We start from the raw sequence: 17151 nt of genomic DNA, 5'->3' as shown, positions 1-17151 counted from the left end.
ATACCCCGCACACCGCCACACACCCACCCACACACACGTGCCACATACACCCCACACAACCACACCCCCTCGCCCACACACACACCCCACACACACACCCTCTTCTGATTCCCCGCTCCCCGAATTGCCCCTTGCTTCCTGGGGCTTGGCTCTTCCCCTGGCGTGGCTCCCAGGTGGCCAGTGTGGAGCACTGGGACCTGCGCCTCCAGCGACACCCCAGGCCAGGCAGGGCCCCTCCTCAACCCCACACTGACCGAGTCCCAACGGAATTGAAGGGTGATCATGCCTCCCACTTTCTGCAGGAGTTGAGGGCTTCTGGCTGCTAACCGGGGTCCCCACTCCTTGCAGTCCCCCATGCTCCATGTTCACCTCAGCCCCGCCCCACTCCGAGGCCCCTGGCTTCACCTGGGGATCTGCCCGCCCGCCCCCTTGCTGGCTGGCCAGCCGGACAGGCCCTGACGGCCTCTCTGACCCCGCGTGGGCTGGCCCAGGTCTCCCTGGGAAACAGTGCCCTGGGGAGCTCGGTGGAAGAGGTGGAGCAGTTGACCCGCAAGCACCAGGTCTTCCGGAAGGTGCTGGCTGCCCAGGAAGAGAAGGTAATGGGCTTGGGGCGCCCTGGGCTTGCTCAGAGCTGGGGGAGAGGGAGGGGGTGGGAACTTTGGGGAGTCCTTAAAGGGGGACACGGGCTGCTTGGTGAGTACCCAGAGGCAATGCTAATGTGCAGGGGTGGCCCGGGGGATGGCCCGGGGGGCTAGAGGCACCTGGTCAGGCTGACTGAGCCGAGTGGGACATGTGGCTCAAGAAGAGGGCCTGGGAGGGAGTGGGCCGCATTACGGGGACGTGACGGCCCTTCGGCTCTGTCCATATCGTGCGGCCACCGGGGCACTGGGAGGCTTGTGTAGGAGGATCGGCCCCTCCAGCACGCAGGGGTGAAGGAAGGGCTTCCCCGGGGGCCAGCCCCTGTGCCAGCTCCGTGGCCAGCCCCTGTGCCAGCTGGGCCCCCTACCTGCAGGAGGCAGCTCTGTGTGAGCAGGTGAAGACACTCCAGGGCCCCAGGGCGCAGGACCTGCTTCACAGGGTGCAGGAGCGCCGGGCTCGAGTGAAGGAGCTGGCAGAGAACCGGACGCACGCCCTGCGCACCTCCTTGCTGACGGCTGTCTTCATCGGGGACGTGACCCAGGTCCGAGCGCCACTTGGGCCACATTTTACAATTTACACGTGACGCTCACGGGCTCATCCAGGCCTCACCACACCCCTGCCTCGTGGAGGGTTAGAGCTCTTTCCCAGAAGCCATGCTGGAGCCCAGACATTTGATGAGAAGGCAGCATGTGGGCACCCCGCTGCTTCCTGAATTGTCTGGCACAGGGCCGGGGCAAAAAGGCAGGAGGAAGAGCAGAGCAGCCCAAGTCCTGGAGTGGGCAAACATCACCTCCGTCATGCGGTGCCACCCAAGGCCCTCGCCCGACCCTGTATGTGTCTGGGGCCAGGGAGGCTAGAACCGTTGCTCTCATTTACCAGGCCCACGGGGCCTGCAGTCAGCTACCTGGGCCCCTGAGGAGTAGGCGTGCAGTCTCTCTCTGTAGACTGAGGCCTGCAGCATCGTGGGATTCACGTTCCCACCCCCACCAGGCTGAGGACTGGATCCAGGAGCGGATCCAGCAGCTGACACAGTCAATCCCTCCTGCGGACCTGAAAGATATACTAAGACACCTGCAGAAACACCAAAACTTCAAGGCCGAGGTCCAGGCCCGTGAGGAAATCATAACCTCTGTCACCAAGGTAACAGAACCTCTACCCTAGAGTGTGGACTCCAGGCTTGCCAAGGTCTTTGGTGGCAGGAGCCTGTGATAGCAAAATGCAGGAGGATGGAGGCCAGACAGTATATCTAGCTGGCCCCTCTCTCCCCAGAAGGGTGAAGCTCTCCTGGCACAGAGACACCCTGGGCGGGGAGACATCTCCCAGAGGCTGCAGATGCTCCAGGAGCACTGGGGAAAACTGAGGCAGATGGTGGCCATGCAGGGCCAGGATCTGGAGGACAAACAGAACTTCCTGGAGTTTCTACAGAGAGTGGACTTTGCAGAGGCCTGGATCCAGGAGATGGTGAGTCCCAGTCAGGCAGGGGCTGGGCTGGGCTGAGGAAGGGGTAGTTCCAGACCTGCAGTTCCCTGCCTCCCTGACAGAACAGAGCCTTGGCAAAAAAAAAAAAATGCCACCTGTCCCAGCAGCTAGGGGCTAGGTGTACTCTGGTTGGTACCAAGTAGTACCCTCTGACCCTCACCAACACAGGAGGTGACAGTGAATGTCGGGGACCTGGGCCAGGACCTTGAGCACTGCCTGCAGCTCCGTAGACAGCTCCGCAAGTTGCAAGGAACTGGGGCCTGGGTAAGGAGCCCTTCGGGGGAGGGTTTGTCACCACAGAGCTCCATCCTGAGAGGGCCCCACTGCTGGGGTGCCACGGCCTCTGTGCCAGATGCTCTGGGAGAAGGAGCTAGACTTGGAGGAGCTCGGGGAGGCTCAAGTCAGCCTCCGGGTTCCCCTCCAGTGAGCACACAAGGAGGGAACCCCCTCCCCTGATGACCTCGTGTGTAACACTGCCCAGGGAACTACTTTGGAAATGACAACAAGTTCTGTAAATGCAAGCGGCTTTTGCTAGGGACAGGAAGCCCACGATCGCCCCCAGTGGGGTTGCGGGGCCCACAAACCCCCACTCTCTCACTTTGCTCTTCTTATCCTGAGAAGCTGCATTTTTAACTTTAAAATGCCCATCAGTTCATGCCCACCCACCCCTCATGCCTGGTTCCCAACCAGGGAAGCACACTTTCCGAACTTACAGATGATTTGGGGGTTTCAGACCCCAAGTTTATCTTGCTCGCGCACCTGGCATGGGAGGAGAAGGCCACAGCAGAGGCCGCTGCCTCCGCCCTGCACACAAGCTGCTCCTCTTGCAGACAGGGCCAAGAGGGACTCAGAGAAGGTGTCCCCAATTCCCTCACCTTGCACCCCCACAGGACAGACACATGAAGAGCATCAATGACGTAGCGCTGCAGCTCAGGGCCCCGGACCCACAGACCGTCTGCCAGCTACGACACCAACTCAACAGCAGGCCAGCCCCGGGGCGGGGGAAGCAGCGGGTGTAGGAAAGGGGAGTGGGCGGCCGCCTCACTCAAACACAGCCTCATACCCCCTCTGCCAGGTGGAACAGTTTCCATGGCAACTTACTCCAGTACCAGAGGCAGCTTGAAGGGGCCCTGGAGATGCACACGTTGTCCCGAGACCTGGATGACGTCATCAGGCGGATCAGGGAGAAGGTGAGCGGTGGGGGGAGCAGGGAGAGCTGTCCAGGCCTTCCCGAGGGCCTCACCCCCGCCTGCCCCTCTCCTTCAGCTGGTCTGCTTAGGGGGAGGTAGAAGCTGCCAGGAGTCCGCCAGGGGACATCAGGATCAATGCCAGACCATAGAAGCTTCCATTGCAGGCTCAGAGGCCAGCCCCCCTGGCTCTTTAGTCCCCCAGAAGCACCCCCTACACAGTTGTCTCCATCGCCCCTGAGCAAGTTCAGAACCACAGGGCGTTTGCCCCAGGACTGTGTCAGCCTCTGCAAAAAGAACGTGGGCTCAACTGGCAGGGGCGGGAGTAAAGAAGATGGTCCCGGCCTGAGAGGCCCGCGTGAAACAGATGGTGCCCCGTTCTGAGCACGCAGAGGACTCTGCCCAGCTGCCCTCGCCTCTGCTTCCTGCCTCAGCCCGACCTGGCTGTCCATGCTCAGGCCCTCTCAAAGGAAGGAGGGTCACATGAGGCCAGGAGGAAAGTCTCACGCCATGGCTCTCCTCGAACCTTCCTCCTTCACAGAAGGAAAGGCACTCTGGGCAGGGCCGGGGCCCTGCTCTGGCTCACAGAGAGCCCTGGAAGGGACCCAGGCTGGGTTTCCACACGGAAGCCCTGTAGCCGGAGCACACTCCCTAGGGAGGGAGGAGATGGAGCAGAAACCAAGTCCTTAATGCCCCGTTTCTCCCCAGGCCACTCTGATCCAGGGCCTGGACTGTGGGGAAAATCTGCAGAGTGAGCAGAGGCTGCTGTGGAAGCAGGAGGAGTTGCAGCAGGAGATGGGCCTCATCCAAGCGCAGCTGGAGGTGTGTAGCTGGGTGTGGAAGGGAAAGCAGGCCCCGAGTACCGCCTCGGTGGACCCTGGGGAGTCATGAACAGGGCCGGGGGCCTTGGGGCCTCAAGAGCCAGCCAGGGCCACTTACCTGTACACCCAGATGTTGTGGGTCTCCTGCCACCGGAGGCTCTCCCGAGCTCAACCTGCTCTCATGCCCCAGCCCCTGACTCCGAATTTCCCCACAGCCCTTGGAACACAAGGTGGTCCAGCTCTGCCAGAGAAGCCCCGGGGCAGCCCACAGCCTCAGCCGCAAGCAGCAGGAGATGATGGACAGATGGCGGCAGCTCCAGAGTGGGGCTCAGAAGCGGTACAGCCTCCCTGCGCGTCTGTCCTCACTGCCCGCACTAACCTGTCTCCTCTGCACCTCAGGGCCCACATTTCCCTGCTCTGCTCTCCCCCGAGAGATTTTCCCATTCCTCAGACAACCATCTGTGTTGTCATCCCATTAATTCCCAGCCCGTGGGCCTTCCCTGGCTGAGGGGCCCCAGGGACAGAAGACAGTGGTGGGCACAGGGGAGCAGGGGCCCGGAGGCCTCGGGACTAGTGGATGAACCTATGGGCAGGAGAGAGGCCCTGGATGCCTTGCACCAAGCACAGAAATTCCAGGCAATGCTGCAGGAACTGCTGGTCTGGGCCCAGGGCCTGCAGGCTGAGATGTGCCCCCAAAGTGCCCCCGGAAGTCCCGCCGAGGCCCGGCGCATGTTGGAGGAGCACCAGGAGCGAAAGGTGAGCCGCCCGGGACCCTGGGGCCTTCCCTCTCTGCCCTGCCCCTTCCTGCAACCACCAACTTTCTCCCGGGTCTTGTTTCCATCACCTGCCTCGGTCTTGGGTCTTCCCCATCCCTCCTCCTCCCTAGCAGGCCCCCTCCAGCCCTGAAGCCTCAGCCTCTGAGGCCTGGGCCCTGTCTTGTTAAAGGCTGAGCTGAACGCCCAGGCAGACCGTATCGGGCTAGTCAGAAGCACTGGACAGCGGTTACTCGCAGCTGGGCAGTCAGGCCTCCCTGACATCCGCCAAGCCCTGGCTACTTTAGACCAGGAGCTGAACTGCCTGGAAGAGACCTGGCAGGAGCAGCACCTGCAGCTGCAGCAGGCCCTGGAGCTCCAGGTAGGCAGCCTCCATCCCGCCCCCTCCATCTTGCCTTTGCTGCTCCTGGCCAGAGCCAAAGGCAGAGCCGCTGCAAGGCCAGACACTTGCCCACCACACGCCACCCACCCCCCCTCACCCTGCACTCAGCTCCACCACAAGTCTCGTCAGCGGAGTCACTCTGTGGACCCAGGCCCCTGGTTTCTTCCCTGGCGCTCCCAAAGGGCCTTTCTACCTGCAGAGACTGGCCCGTCCTCTCACCTCCTCCTTGCCTTTTCCCTTCCCTCTCCCCACAGCTGTTCCTAAACTCTGCGGAGCAGATGGAAAGCTGGCTCTGCAGCAAGGAAGCCTGCCTGGCCAGCGAGGGCCTGGGGGTAGGTGCTGGTGGGGGTGAGGGCAGTTCTGCCTGAGTGGGATGAGGGCCAACACCAGCAGTGCTGCCTCAGCTCCCAGGCCGAGGCACTGTCCGCACCCCGCAGCCGCCGGGAGTCCCCACGGGGAAGGTGGGGAGTTGAGAGGGTGAGCGTGTGGACTTTGGCCCTTTCTTGCCTCCCACCTCCTCTCCCCTCTGCCTTCCTCACTCCCTTACACCCAGGGTTTGCTCTCCCCACACTGTCCCAGCACCGTGGCGGGCCAGTCTGCCTCATGAGGCCTCATAATCGGGGTAACCTATCCCGGCAACTGTGGTCTAACTGGGAACGCAGAGGAGGGTGTTCCTGTTATGTGAAGAAGCTCCGCCAGCCCTGGAAATTCTGACACTTGACCCCTAACCCCAGCAGCTCCCGGGGTGGTGCTGTCCTAGAGTCAGACACTGAGCACGCTCCCTGGGGGGACATTTGGTAGGATGGCTCCAGGTGGGAAAGTAGACCCTTGAGATGGGGGGGCAGCCCATGGGCAGTATCTGCTTCCCTGCTCCCGCCAGGACCCCGTGGCCGATGCGGAGACCCTCCTGTGGAAGCACAAGCTCCTGGAGCGGGGCCTGGAGGCACAGGCAGGAAAGATCAGCGCCCTGGAGGCTGCAGCTCACGCTCTGTGCCGAGATGGACACCCCAAGGCCCAGAGTGCCCTAGACCGGTGCCAGGCCGTGCTCCTCAGGTACTGGTGGCCCTGGGGGTGGGGATTGTGGGTGCGCTGGCGTGGGCACTGGGCATCCCAGCTCTGCCCTTCCTGCCCTTCCCCTTCTTGGCCCAGGCTCATCAGCCTTTTCCAAGGGCTGACGTCAGATGCCAGGGCCCAATCTCTTCGACTGCGGTGTGCGGGCCCACGATGAGTAGCAGGTTGCACACGGTCATCCAGCTGAGGCAATTTTACAAGGAAGTGTGCACTAGAAAACAAGAGAAACTACTTGATGAGCTGGCACTCCCAGGGCATCATGGTTGGGGTCACCCTCCAGGGCCAGATGGGCCTGAGTTCCTTGCTGCTGCTCAGGGCGGGACCCGGGCAAATTATTCATGAAGCCTCAGTCTTTAGCCAGGAGATAGCAATACCTGCCTCTTGGTGTTGGGGTGACTGAAAAGCTCCCCTGCTTTTTTCAGCTGCTGCTGGCACTGGAAGGGCTGGCAGATTCCTTATGCTTGTTCAACTAAATCTCGCACAGATCATGAGACATCAGGATCCACCATTTATCTTCATAAAAGCCCATCTGCCGCCTTGTTCAGGCCCTCAGACATTTTTTAAATTAATTTTTGTGTAGAAGAACTGGGGTGTAGGCCAGAGGTGTAGGGGGTAAGAGGAGTCACCAGAGACAGCAGGGAGCAGAACAGGCAGATCCACCGAGATACACCAAAGAGGAGAGCAGCGGGCGAGACAGGAGAGGTCTGCCGCGCCATGTGGGTAGCTCCCTGGCTGGGAGTTGAATTCAGGCCGCAGTGGCTGGCGGTAGCTTGAGAGCGCTGACTTAACTCCTGCACCACCAGGGAGGCCCCAGTTACTCAGATTTTCAGATCAAGGTAGATTTGCCCAAAAACCTGTTCCCCATCTGACAGGGATTCCCATCTTTGCAAGGCCCCAAAGCTTCTAGGGCTGGTGCCCTCACAGGGGCACTCAGCCAACCCCTCCCCTTTGTGCAGATGGACCCCACCTGAGGTCTTTAATAACACCTCCTTCCCCAGTCACGTTAGGGGGTTCCAAACAGACCAGCTACCCCCCAAAACAGCGCCACCCTCATCCCTTCCAGGCTCAGGCATTCTTGAGTACAAAGTTTCATGCCCAGACCAGTGATGGACCTCAAGACCAGGGACGGGAGGAGCTAACATGAAGACTTCTTTGCCTGTTTGTTTATGGATCTCATTTCTTTTTTTTTTTTTAATAAATTTTATTTTTATATTCCCCATACAATTGCAACCCCCTTATTTTGACCCAATCCCTCCCCTCCCCGCCCCCACCCCCATAGAGTGTCTCTGATTCATAGTTTTTTGTTGATTTTGATTTTCACTTTCTTACAGTTATTCATTTTCCTGGTCCCTTATTTAAGTTTTCTAGATTCCTGCTATGAGTGAGACCATCCGGTATTTTTCTTTTTCTTTCTGGCTTATTTCGCTGAGCATGATCCCTTCCAGTGCCATCCATGTTGCTGCAAATTGCATGTGTTTATCTTTTTTGAATGCTGAGTAATATTCCATGGTGTATATGGACCACATCTTCTTGATCCAGTCATCTATTTTTGGGCATTTGGGCTGTTTCCAAAGCTTAGCTATTGTAAACAGTGCTGCTATAAACATAGGGGTGCCGGTGCTCTTTGGAATTGATGTTTCTGTGTCCTTTGGGTAAATACCTAGGAGTGGAATTGCTGGATCATATGGAAGCTCTATGTTTAGTAGGTCCAGAAATCTCCACACAGCTCTCCATAGTGGTTGGACCAGTTTGCACTCCCACCAGCAGTGCAGGAGAGTTCCTTTTTCTCCACATATGGATCTCATTTCTAATCTACTTTGGGGCACACGGCAATGCGCTTAATATACTGGTACAGAGGTGCACGTGTGTGTAAGTGAGCACACACACACACACAGAGGCACATGTGTGGGGCATGCTCAGAAAGTTGTCGTGGCCGTGCATGATCAGAAAAGTAGCTGGAGACACCGTGCTGGTGGGCCGGGGCTGCCATCACAGGATGCCAGCGACTGGGTGATTTCCACACAGGGTGTTGACTGTCTCACTCTTCTGGAGGCTGTCCTGGATCAAGGGGTTCCAGGGCTGCTGTCGCCTGTCTCGCCCCTTGGCTTGCAGGCAGCTGTTCGCCCCCTCCTCACATGGCTGTTCCTCTGTGTGCGTCCACGTCCTTCTCTCTCCTCCCCCGACCACATCAGATGAGCATCTACCCAAAGACTTCATTTTAAATGAATTACCTCATTGAAGATCCTATTTCCACATAGTCACATTCTGGAGGTGCTGGGAGTTGAGACTTCAACATATGACTCTGGGAGACCCGATTCCGCCCATAACAGACAGAAAGAGAGGAACCCCCTCTTTTCAGAAGAAGTCCAGGCCTGGTGTATATTGATCCACAAGAAGGGCGAAGGGTTCATTTGCATGCGCGCACACACTCCTGTGGCAGCGCAGGTGCTGGGGAGCAGACCTGGGGGCCCATACGACCTTCTTCTTGCAGGAAAGAGGCGCTCCTGGAGCGAGCAGGCACCCGCCGCCGCCAGCTGGAGAAGCTTCGGCAGCTGCAGACTTTCTTGCAGGATTCCTCTGAGGTTCCCCTGGGTTGTGGGGGGTGGTTGTGGTGAGGGCACCCATCCTCTTGGCCAACCCAGAGGTGAGGGGGCAGGGGAGAACCCCAGGCAACAGAGCCTGGTCCTCCCACGCACCCAGGTTACCACATGGCTCCGGGAGAAGAACCTGGTGGCCCTGGAGGAAATCTGGCGGGACCCGGCCGTGCTGCAGGCGCAGATGAGGGACCAGCAGAATCTCCTGGCCGAGCTGGACACGAGTGCGCACCACAAACAAAGGCTGCAGATGGTGAGGCCCTGTGGGGCCTGGCTGCGGGGCCGTGGGACAGCCTTGCACCCCAAACACAGGGCAGCCCCACAGAGGCCTGGCGCGGCTCTGAACCATGGTTGCAAGTGGCCGGTGTTCCTCTGGCGCTCTCTGTGTGTGAGCACCTGCTGAGCGCTGAGGGGAGAGAGTAGCAGGAGCTTCCCTGGAGCAACTTCTCCCAAATTCTTGTCTTTCCAAGAATTTTAAGATCGTGTTTTGACTGATCGTTTGTAACAACCATCTCAGAAAGACATCAGAGGATGGTCAGGCACAGCCAGCCATCCTGTGTATCAAGGGGCCAGAGTAGAGCACCTTTTAAATTTCCCCTCTTCCACCTGCAAAGGCTAATCCTGTCTCCTGGCGGGAGCCCACTGATGTAAGTGCCCTGCTAAGAATTTTAAATGTTATCTCATGATCGTCTCCACTCCATGGATAAGGAAAATGAGCTCAGAGTGGTTAAGGAACTTGCCCGAGAACACACAGCTAGCACGGACTGCAGCCGTGGGCCTGGTGGTTGGAGCCAACACCAGTGCCCCTGGCACCAGTAGCCCTGAGTCCCTGAGGTGGGCGCCATATTGCGGCTGTAGGAGGGGCAAAGGCTGCTGGAGGGAGGTCACCCCACCTCAGAGATCATCCAAGAGCGGCTGCAGGAGCTGACAGAGCTCTGGGACCAGCTGCAAGCCAACTGCCAGAGGAGGGCAGCCAAGCTACAGGAGGCCTGTGAGGTGAGGTTGCATGGGCCAGGAGCAGGCTGGATGGGGCTCTGGGCCTGCCCCGGGCGCCCACTGCACACTCTTCCCCAGGTCCTGCGTGTGCAGCGGAGTGTGAAAGAACTGGAGAGCTGGCTGGGGCCCGTGGAGGCCGAGCTAACAGCCCCTGTGGGGAGCCAGGACCAGGCTGGGCTGGAAGAGCTCCTCCGGGCACAGGGAGAGCTGGAGGCAGCGGTGGACAGGCAGACCAGGCAGGCACAGGCACTGCTGGGCCAGGCCCAGGACTTTATGCGGAAAGGCCACTGTCTCGCCCAGGACGTGGAAGAGCAAACCCAGCAGTTGCTTCAAAGGTAGGCCCACCTACATGCATCCTCCTGCCCCTCCTCCCTGCCCCTGGCTTATCTCTGCTCAGGGTCCCCTGCCCACGGTGAGGGACACAGGGAGCTGGGCTCTGGGGCACCCCCTGGCCCTACTAAGTGATCCCTGTTAGGCAGCTTGGGCAGAAAGGACAATGCCCAAAGAAAATTAACAATCAACATATCCAGGACCCCGGGAAACACTTTCCAGGGCCAACGAAGCCTGGGGGGAGCCAGGAAATGCCCAGAGCAGGGAAGGCAGTCCTCCCGGTAAAGCCGGAGTATAAGAAACACCTAGAGGTGGGAAGGCAGACCCCTGCGCCAACCGGCTGCTCAGTGCAGAAGGGGTGGCTTAGAATCTCCTGACGGCCCTGAAAAACCAACGCCCGGGGAGCACCTGCACGTAAGCCCACAAAGGGAGAAGTGAGCCGCCCTCTGCACCCCATTTAAGTCAGGAATCCCCCACCTTTCAGGGCAATTGTTCCATGGACACTGTCCCTAAATAAATTTAACTTTGCTGGCTTGAACATGGCTTTGAGTTTTTTCATGGCCATAGTCAAGAACCTAGGGACCCCGGGGCCTCCCTGGTGGCGCAAGGGGTTAAGCACAGCACTATGAAGCAATCCACAGCCTCTGCAGCGCCGGTTCCATCCCAGCGGGCCAGAGAAAAACCCACATGGCGTGCAGACCTCTCCTGTCTCGCCCGCTGCTCCCCTCAGCAGTGTATTCAGTCAGTCTGCCTGTTCTGCTCCCTGCTGCCTCTCGTGAGTCCTCTCACCCTGCACATCTCTAGTCTGTACCCCAGCTCTTGTATGCATAAATAAATAAATCTTAAAGAACCTAGGAACCCCAAAACTCAGTGATAGCCCCCAACTCTTCTGGTCCCACCTTTCCTTGCTGCAGGTTTAAGAGATTGGGGGAACCTCTGCAGGAGCACAGAGCTACCCTGGAGGCTCAGAGTTGCGTCCTGCAGTTCTTCAGGGACTCGGATGAGGAGCTGGCCTGGGTGCAGGAGAAGCTGGCGCGGGTGGCCTCTGAGGACTGCGGCCAGAGCCTGGGCACTGTGCAGCTCCTGCAGGAGAAGCACCAGGTGTGCGTGCACCTGAGGGCGGCAGAGGCCCTCGGCCTCACGTGGGGCTCATTCAGCCTAGGGAAGTCTCCTGGCTGACGAGGAGCTCTGCCTTGGGGGGGCTTTTGGGAGCACCCCGCATTCTTCAGTGTACCCCTGGCATCTCTGGGGAGAGGCTAGTACCATCCCAAGCCCTGTCCTCTGCCTCCACAGAACCTGGAGACTGAGATCAGCAGCCACGAAGCTCTGACCCAGGCAGTGCTGAGCGCAGGGCGCAAGCTGGTGCAGGCTCGGCACTTTGCTGCCCACGAGGTGGCTGCCCGGGTGCAGCAGCTGGAGAAGGCCCTGGGCTGCCTGCAGGCCAAGGTCTTGCAAAAGCGGCTACTGCTACAACAGGCTCAGGAGGCCCAGTGGTTCCTAACAGAGGTGAGGGGGAGGTGGGAGGAGGGGGTGCCGTGTTCCGAGGTCAGGGACTGGGCACAAGGACACCCACAGTCTACACAGGTTTGAAAGAAACCCCTGCTTGGGGCTCCCGGGCCCCTGGGCATCTTCTGTTGCCTCCGCTGTGTGGTCTCCTGCTCTCAAACCCGTCCCCTGCACGCTTCCCAGAAAACCAGCTACTGGATTTATTCTGGTTTCACTATGTCTTCCCCACCCGCGGCTCTCCAGCCGTGCTTCACACCAGAGTCGTTCAGACCCTTCCAGAAGTCCTGATCCTCAGGCTCCATCCAGACCAAGCCAGAGCTGCTCGTGGCGGCCAGGCAGAGAGGCTTCCAAAGCGCTCAGGAGACTCGGGGTGCGGCTCCGCTGAGAACCGCCACTCGCGAGCTCTTGGCTGTTCATTCCATACTGGGAGCCCTGCAGGGCTTCCCCCCGAAAACAGACCTCTGCTCTGTGCCCCCAGCTCCTGGAGGCAGAATCCTGGCTGGCAGAACGGGGCTGTATCCTGGACGTCCAGGACGTGGGCCAGAGTGCCGAGGCCACGCAGGCCGTCCTGCGGCAGCTGGAGGCCACCAGGACAGAGCTGGAGGGGTTCGGCACGCGCGTGGAGAGGCTGCAGGAGACCGCGGCCCTCCTTGAGCGCCTGCAGAACCCAGATAGGTGGGTGAGCCAGGCCTATCTAAGGGGGGGCCAGGAGGGTGTCCCCAGCAGGAGCCTGTGAAGCTGCTCCAGAATGGAGTGCATGAGCCCCTGGCGGGCTGTCCTTCCTGCTGCAGCCCCCAGGTGCTGGCTGGGATGCGGGCAGTGAGGGAGGCCCACTCGGCGCTGCTGCAGAGGGTGCAGGGCCGGGGGCAAGACCTGAGGGAGCAGCTGCAGCTACACCAACTGGAGCGGGAGGCCCTGCGCCTTGAAGCCTGGCTGGCCAGCAAGGTGGCCACCGCCGCGGCCCAGGATTACGGGCAGGACCTGGAGAGCGTCGCGGTGAGTCACTCCCGAGCCAGCCTGCCTGGGGCAGGGGACTGAGGCGGAGCCAAGGAAGTGTGTGCTCGGGGTGAGAGGGTGTGAATTTGCACCAGGGACGTGGGGGGTGTCTCTGGGAGAATCCCTGCAGCTCTCCAGGGCTGAGGAAGGTCCCAACAGTCAGCCACTGCCAAGGCCTGGGTGCTGGTGCCTCCCCCAGAGTGCTCTCCCTGGCCTTCCTCCCTCTCAGGTGCTGGAAGAGAAGTTTGATGCTTTCAGAATGGAAGTCCAGAGCGCGGGGCAGGCCAGGGTACAGGCCCTGAGGGAGCTGGCAGGCTCCCTAGAGCAGGTCGCACCCAGGTGCTCTCCCCAGATTCGAGTCCAGATGGACCGCGTCCAGGCCACGTGGGAGAAGCTGCACAGGGCCGTGGAAGGCCGCGCGCAGGTAGGCGCTGGGGGCCAGCCGGGGCGCAGGCATGACTGTGCCTCCCGGCCGGGCCAGGCACAAGAGACCCCCCAGGAGTGTGAGCACGACAGAGAGCGTGTGCGAATGGGAGTCAGAACGGTGGGTGTGTGAGGGTGAGTGTGGAAGGAGGCGCTAACTGCCTCCCACTCCCACCGCGAGCAGAGCAGGAGCCCCGCGTCCCCTCCGGGCCTCCCCACCAGCGTTGCCTCCTGGCGCAGCTCACACGGCGGGCTGCTTCTGCATCCTGCGCCGCCCTCCCTAAAGGCAGGCTTCGTTTTACTGAGGCGCGCGCCTCGTGGATGGCCCGTGAGCCACACGCGCAGCCGGGCCCGGCCGGCCAGCCTCCGGCGCCCACTCCCCCTGATGTAAACGCCGCGGGCGCGGCCAGTCAACCCTGGGTCCCTTCACCATGGCGGCTTCTAGCAAAGCTGCCCGGCTCCCCACGCCCTGACAGACTGCACTTGGGCGATGCTCTCTGAGGGCCCCAGGGGAGCAGCTCCGGAGGACCCCTCCCCTCCCCGCCCCACCAGAAGTGCTGCAGGGGCCTCCTCCCCGGAGCCCAGCTCCTCCCTCCTGTGGACCCCTCGCAGCGCAGCTTCAGAGCCTCCACCTCTGCCTTTCTCACGACTGCGCACGCAAGGCCTTCTCCCCACAGAGTGCCCCCGGGGTGTAAGCTCCTCCCAGCTCATGGGGCGGCTGCCACAGCAGGACTTACTGTACCTGGTGGCTGCGAACAAGTCACCAAAGCCCCATGGTCTTCAGGGTGTAAAAGGAGGCCATGACTTCAGGGAGCTCTGCCTCCTCTTCCAGAAACTGGCTGCAGCCCGTGAGGTCCACGGCTTTGAGCAGGCAGCGGCCGACCTCCGAGGCCGGATGCAGGAGAAGGCCGGCTTGGTGGTGGCGAGAAACGCGCGTGTCCACAGCCTGCCATCGGTGCAGGCCCTGCAGCAGCAGCACAGGGGCCTGGAGGTGAGGACTCGCCCCGTGGCCTGCCTCTCCCTGAAGGTGGTGGGGGGGGGGGGCGGACTTGTCAGAGAGGACTGCTCCCTCTGAGGGAGGAGCACCTGGCAGGGTGGGGTGAGGGAGGCCTGATGGCGTGTTCTGGTGGCAGAGGGAACTGGCCGCTATGGAGAAGGAAGCGGCACGGGTGAGGACAGAGGCCTGCCGACTGGGCCAGCTACAACCTACGGTTCAGGAGGGCCTGGCTGAGCTGCTGACCACGGTTCAGGAGGCCTGGGCCACCCTGCATGCGAAGGCCCAGCAGCGGGGCAGGGAGCTGGAGCAGGCTGTCCAGGGCCACACCTTCCTCGGACGCTGTCAGGAGCTGCTGTAGGTGGCCTCCTGCCCTGGCTGCTAGCTCAGCTCTGCCCTGTGGGGTGGGGGTCACTCCAGCTCTTCATAGAACTGGACTCTTCCCCCCAGTGCTGTGCAACTCATACCCCGCCCCCGCCCCCACGGCAGCCCACCCAGCCCTGACAGCAGCTTCCCCTCCCCGCCCTGCAGAGCGTGGGCTCAGGAGACCCAGGTGCGGGTGTCCTCAGAGGAGCTGGCCAGGGATGTGGCAGGGGCTGAGCAGCTCCTGGGGACGCACGAGTTGCTGGGGCAAGAAATCCAGGAGCTGTGCCTGCAAGCCCAGGAGGTCCAGCAGGAAGGGCAGCAGCTGCTGGACAAGGGTCACTTCATGTCTCTGGAGGTACAAGCAGAGAGGTGGGGTGGGGTTGAGCTGGGGATGGAGCCCAGTGACTCAAGGCCTTCAAACCCCTCATGGGCATGAAAAATAGCAGCAGGGAAAGGCAAGGCAAGGGGTGGAGAGGAGGCAGAGGAGGGGAAGGCCCAGGCCTTGAAACCTTTCCTCATCTCCTCTGCTGGGCATCGCCTTGTTCTCACCTACCTGGGTGGCGCCACCTGAGCTAGACCTCTCCCCACCACCCCCCCCCGCCCCCACCAGGTAACAACATGTCTGCAGGAGCAGGAGGGGCAGTTGCAGGCGCTCAAGGAGTCCTGGGCCCTGGGCCAGAAGCGCTGCAAGGAGAGCTGGGAGCTGCAGAAGTTGCAGCAGGAGTTGGACCAGGCCGAGGCCTGGCTGGCCTCCCAGGAAGGCCTCCTTCTGGACCCCAGCTGTGGGGTGAGCTGAGGCCCTGACCTGTACCCGCCGCACTGTCAGGCCGCTCCTGCCAGGGCCAGAGCCTGCCGCTCCTCCACTGCCTGGCCTTCCCGGGCAGGTTGCGAGGGGTGAGAAGAGGCTCTCGGCACCCCCAGGAACCGCGGCTCACCTGGGCTTGCTTCTCCCCAGCACTCGCTGCCGGGCGTGGAGTTGCAGCTCTGCAGACACCTGCACTTGGAAAGGCGGCTGGCGGCCCGGGCGGAGACGCTGGCGCAGCTGCAGCGGGAGGCGGAGGCGGGGGTGAGCAGATGCTGGGCAAGTGCCCAGGAACTAGGGACCCCAGGGCTTCTCGGGGAGACGGCCCGGGTCTCCCCACAGTCCACAGTCCACCTCTGACCCTACAGGAAACCCCCGTTCTTTCCTTTAGCAGCTGAAGCATCAGCCCCACACCCGGGTCGAACAGGGGGCCGGGAGGAGAGGGCGGTTTGAGCTGCGGCAGGAAGAGCGGGCGCGGGAGCGGGGCAGAGGCCTTGGGGGGACAGCGCAGGGCGGAAGGCTGGGCGCGCAGCCCCAGGCCCACACCTGCTCCCTCGCTCCCCGCCTCCAGATGGGCCGGCAGCCGCAGGTGAAGGGGCTGCAGCCCGGGAGAGACACGGGGCAGAGGTGCCTGGGAGCTTGGCGGCCCGAAGCACCGTCAGCCGGGACGAGGGGCCTGCGAGCCGCCTCCCCAGTCGGGCTGCTTGTGCCCGTCACCTGCGTTGTGCCCCCGGAGCAGGCGGCTGGTGGGCAGGAACCCAGTGGTGGTGGTGGCGCGCCCAGGAGGTAGGCCCACACCCCAGGGGCCGGGGGCTCCGCGAGGGGCCTGAGGGGCCGGGGGCCGGAGGGCGTCGGGGAGCGGATTCCCAGCCCTGTCCCAGAGCGGGCGCCAGCCCCTGTGCTGTCCCTGCGGTTTCCTGGGCCCCTCTGGGCTCGGGATGCAGACGGTGCCGAGAGGGGTTTTCGAAGCTTCAGCAGGAGTTCTTGGGGGGGGGGGGGGCAGGAGGGGATGAGTGTGGGGCAGATAAATGCCAGGAGAGCCCTTCCCTGGCACTCTGATGAGGTAGAGCCCCCCCAGGCCCCCCCCACTCCCGGAGCTTTGACCTATTGGGGCTACCAGTTTCTGCCCCACCCAGGTGGGGGTGGGGGCCCTGGTTTTGTCCTGTAGTTTGCTCCCCAGCTCCACTCACCTGGGGCCCCTGGGCCTGCGGCAGCTGGGCCCGCGCCCCCCACCCCAGCACAAGCTCCGAGCAGCCAGGCTCCCCATCTGCCAACCTTAGGGGGCAGCTTCCTGAGCCAGTTTTGGGACTAGTGGGGAGACTAGTGACAGGGCTGGGGGGAGGGAGCAGGTAAGACGGCGCGGGGAGCAGCAGATCTGCTCGCTCATGGTGCTTCTGGCCTGTGCTCCGAGTCCCTCTTCCGGCTCCCTAGGACACGTCAGGGGGTGCAGGAGCCCCTGCTGAGGCCCAGCTCGGGCAGGAGGCCAGGGGGGAGGGCGAGCAGGCGCTCGGGGCCAGACATCACCACCTCCTGGCAGCAAGGAGGGCTGCTCTTTGCTCGGCAGTCTCCACTCAACTCACCATAAAGAGGCCGCTGGAAATGAAAATGTTAAGGTGGTTTCTTTGGGGGGTTCAGCCCCCGTCTTCCAGATTGCCGGTGTCTGATTAAAGTCCACGTTAAAATTCGATTCCCGTCTCTGCTTCATTGGCATTAGGTGATGATGGGCCCGCGCGCGTGAGCAGGTCTTCGGGTAGCGCTGGCAGGAGAAAGGTGACGTGGCCGTGGTGACCTG

The 17151-nt window shown here is 61.7% G+C and overlaps 1 protein-coding gene across 1 annotated transcript in view; it reads left to right on the top strand.

Moving 5' to 3' along the window:
- The window catches only part of SPTBN5 (spectrin beta, non-erythrocytic 5), a 49005-nt gene extending 32856 nt beyond the window's left edge, over nucleotides 1-16149 (top strand). Inside the window, exons 34-62 of the mRNA XM_037504142.1 lie at nucleotides 492-596; nucleotides 1013-1180; nucleotides 1630-1779; nucleotides 1909-2100; nucleotides 2287-2382; nucleotides 2435-2449; nucleotides 3009-3103; nucleotides 3194-3308; nucleotides 4014-4127; nucleotides 4342-4463; nucleotides 4720-4882; nucleotides 5072-5260; nucleotides 5536-5613; nucleotides 6162-6334; nucleotides 8844-8934; nucleotides 9053-9199; nucleotides 9805-9942; nucleotides 10021-10277; nucleotides 11187-11373; nucleotides 11566-11778; nucleotides 12257-12453; nucleotides 12570-12774; nucleotides 13004-13198; nucleotides 14030-14188; nucleotides 14331-14548; nucleotides 14723-14912; nucleotides 15168-15344; nucleotides 15513-15623; nucleotides 15931-16149. Of these exons, the coding sequence (XP_037360039.1) occupies nucleotides 492-596; nucleotides 1013-1180; nucleotides 1630-1779; nucleotides 1909-2100; nucleotides 2287-2382; nucleotides 2435-2449; nucleotides 3009-3103; nucleotides 3194-3308; nucleotides 4014-4127; nucleotides 4342-4463; nucleotides 4720-4882; nucleotides 5072-5260; nucleotides 5536-5613; nucleotides 6162-6334; nucleotides 8844-8934; nucleotides 9053-9199; nucleotides 9805-9942; nucleotides 10021-10277; nucleotides 11187-11373; nucleotides 11566-11778; nucleotides 12257-12453; nucleotides 12570-12774; nucleotides 13004-13198; nucleotides 14030-14188; nucleotides 14331-14548; nucleotides 14723-14912; nucleotides 15168-15344; nucleotides 15513-15623; nucleotides 15931-16149 (4479 nt within the window). The remainder of the gene's footprint in view (nucleotides 1-491; nucleotides 597-1012; nucleotides 1181-1629; nucleotides 1780-1908; nucleotides 2101-2286; nucleotides 2383-2434; nucleotides 2450-3008; nucleotides 3104-3193; nucleotides 3309-4013; nucleotides 4128-4341; nucleotides 4464-4719; nucleotides 4883-5071; nucleotides 5261-5535; nucleotides 5614-6161; nucleotides 6335-8843; nucleotides 8935-9052; nucleotides 9200-9804; nucleotides 9943-10020; nucleotides 10278-11186; nucleotides 11374-11565; nucleotides 11779-12256; nucleotides 12454-12569; nucleotides 12775-13003; nucleotides 13199-14029; nucleotides 14189-14330; nucleotides 14549-14722; nucleotides 14913-15167; nucleotides 15345-15512; nucleotides 15624-15930) is intronic.
- Nucleotides 16150-17151: the final 1002 nt, after the last annotated feature.

Source organism: Talpa occidentalis, unplaced genomic scaffold (genome assembly GCF_014898055.3).
Source record: "Talpa occidentalis isolate TD23 unplaced genomic scaffold, MPIMG_talOcc4v2.1 talOcc4.11, whole genome shotgun sequence".
NCBI lineage: Eukaryota > Metazoa > Chordata > Mammalia > Eulipotyphla > Talpidae > Talpa > Talpa occidentalis.
This window is presented reverse-complemented; position numbering and strand designations above follow the sequence as displayed.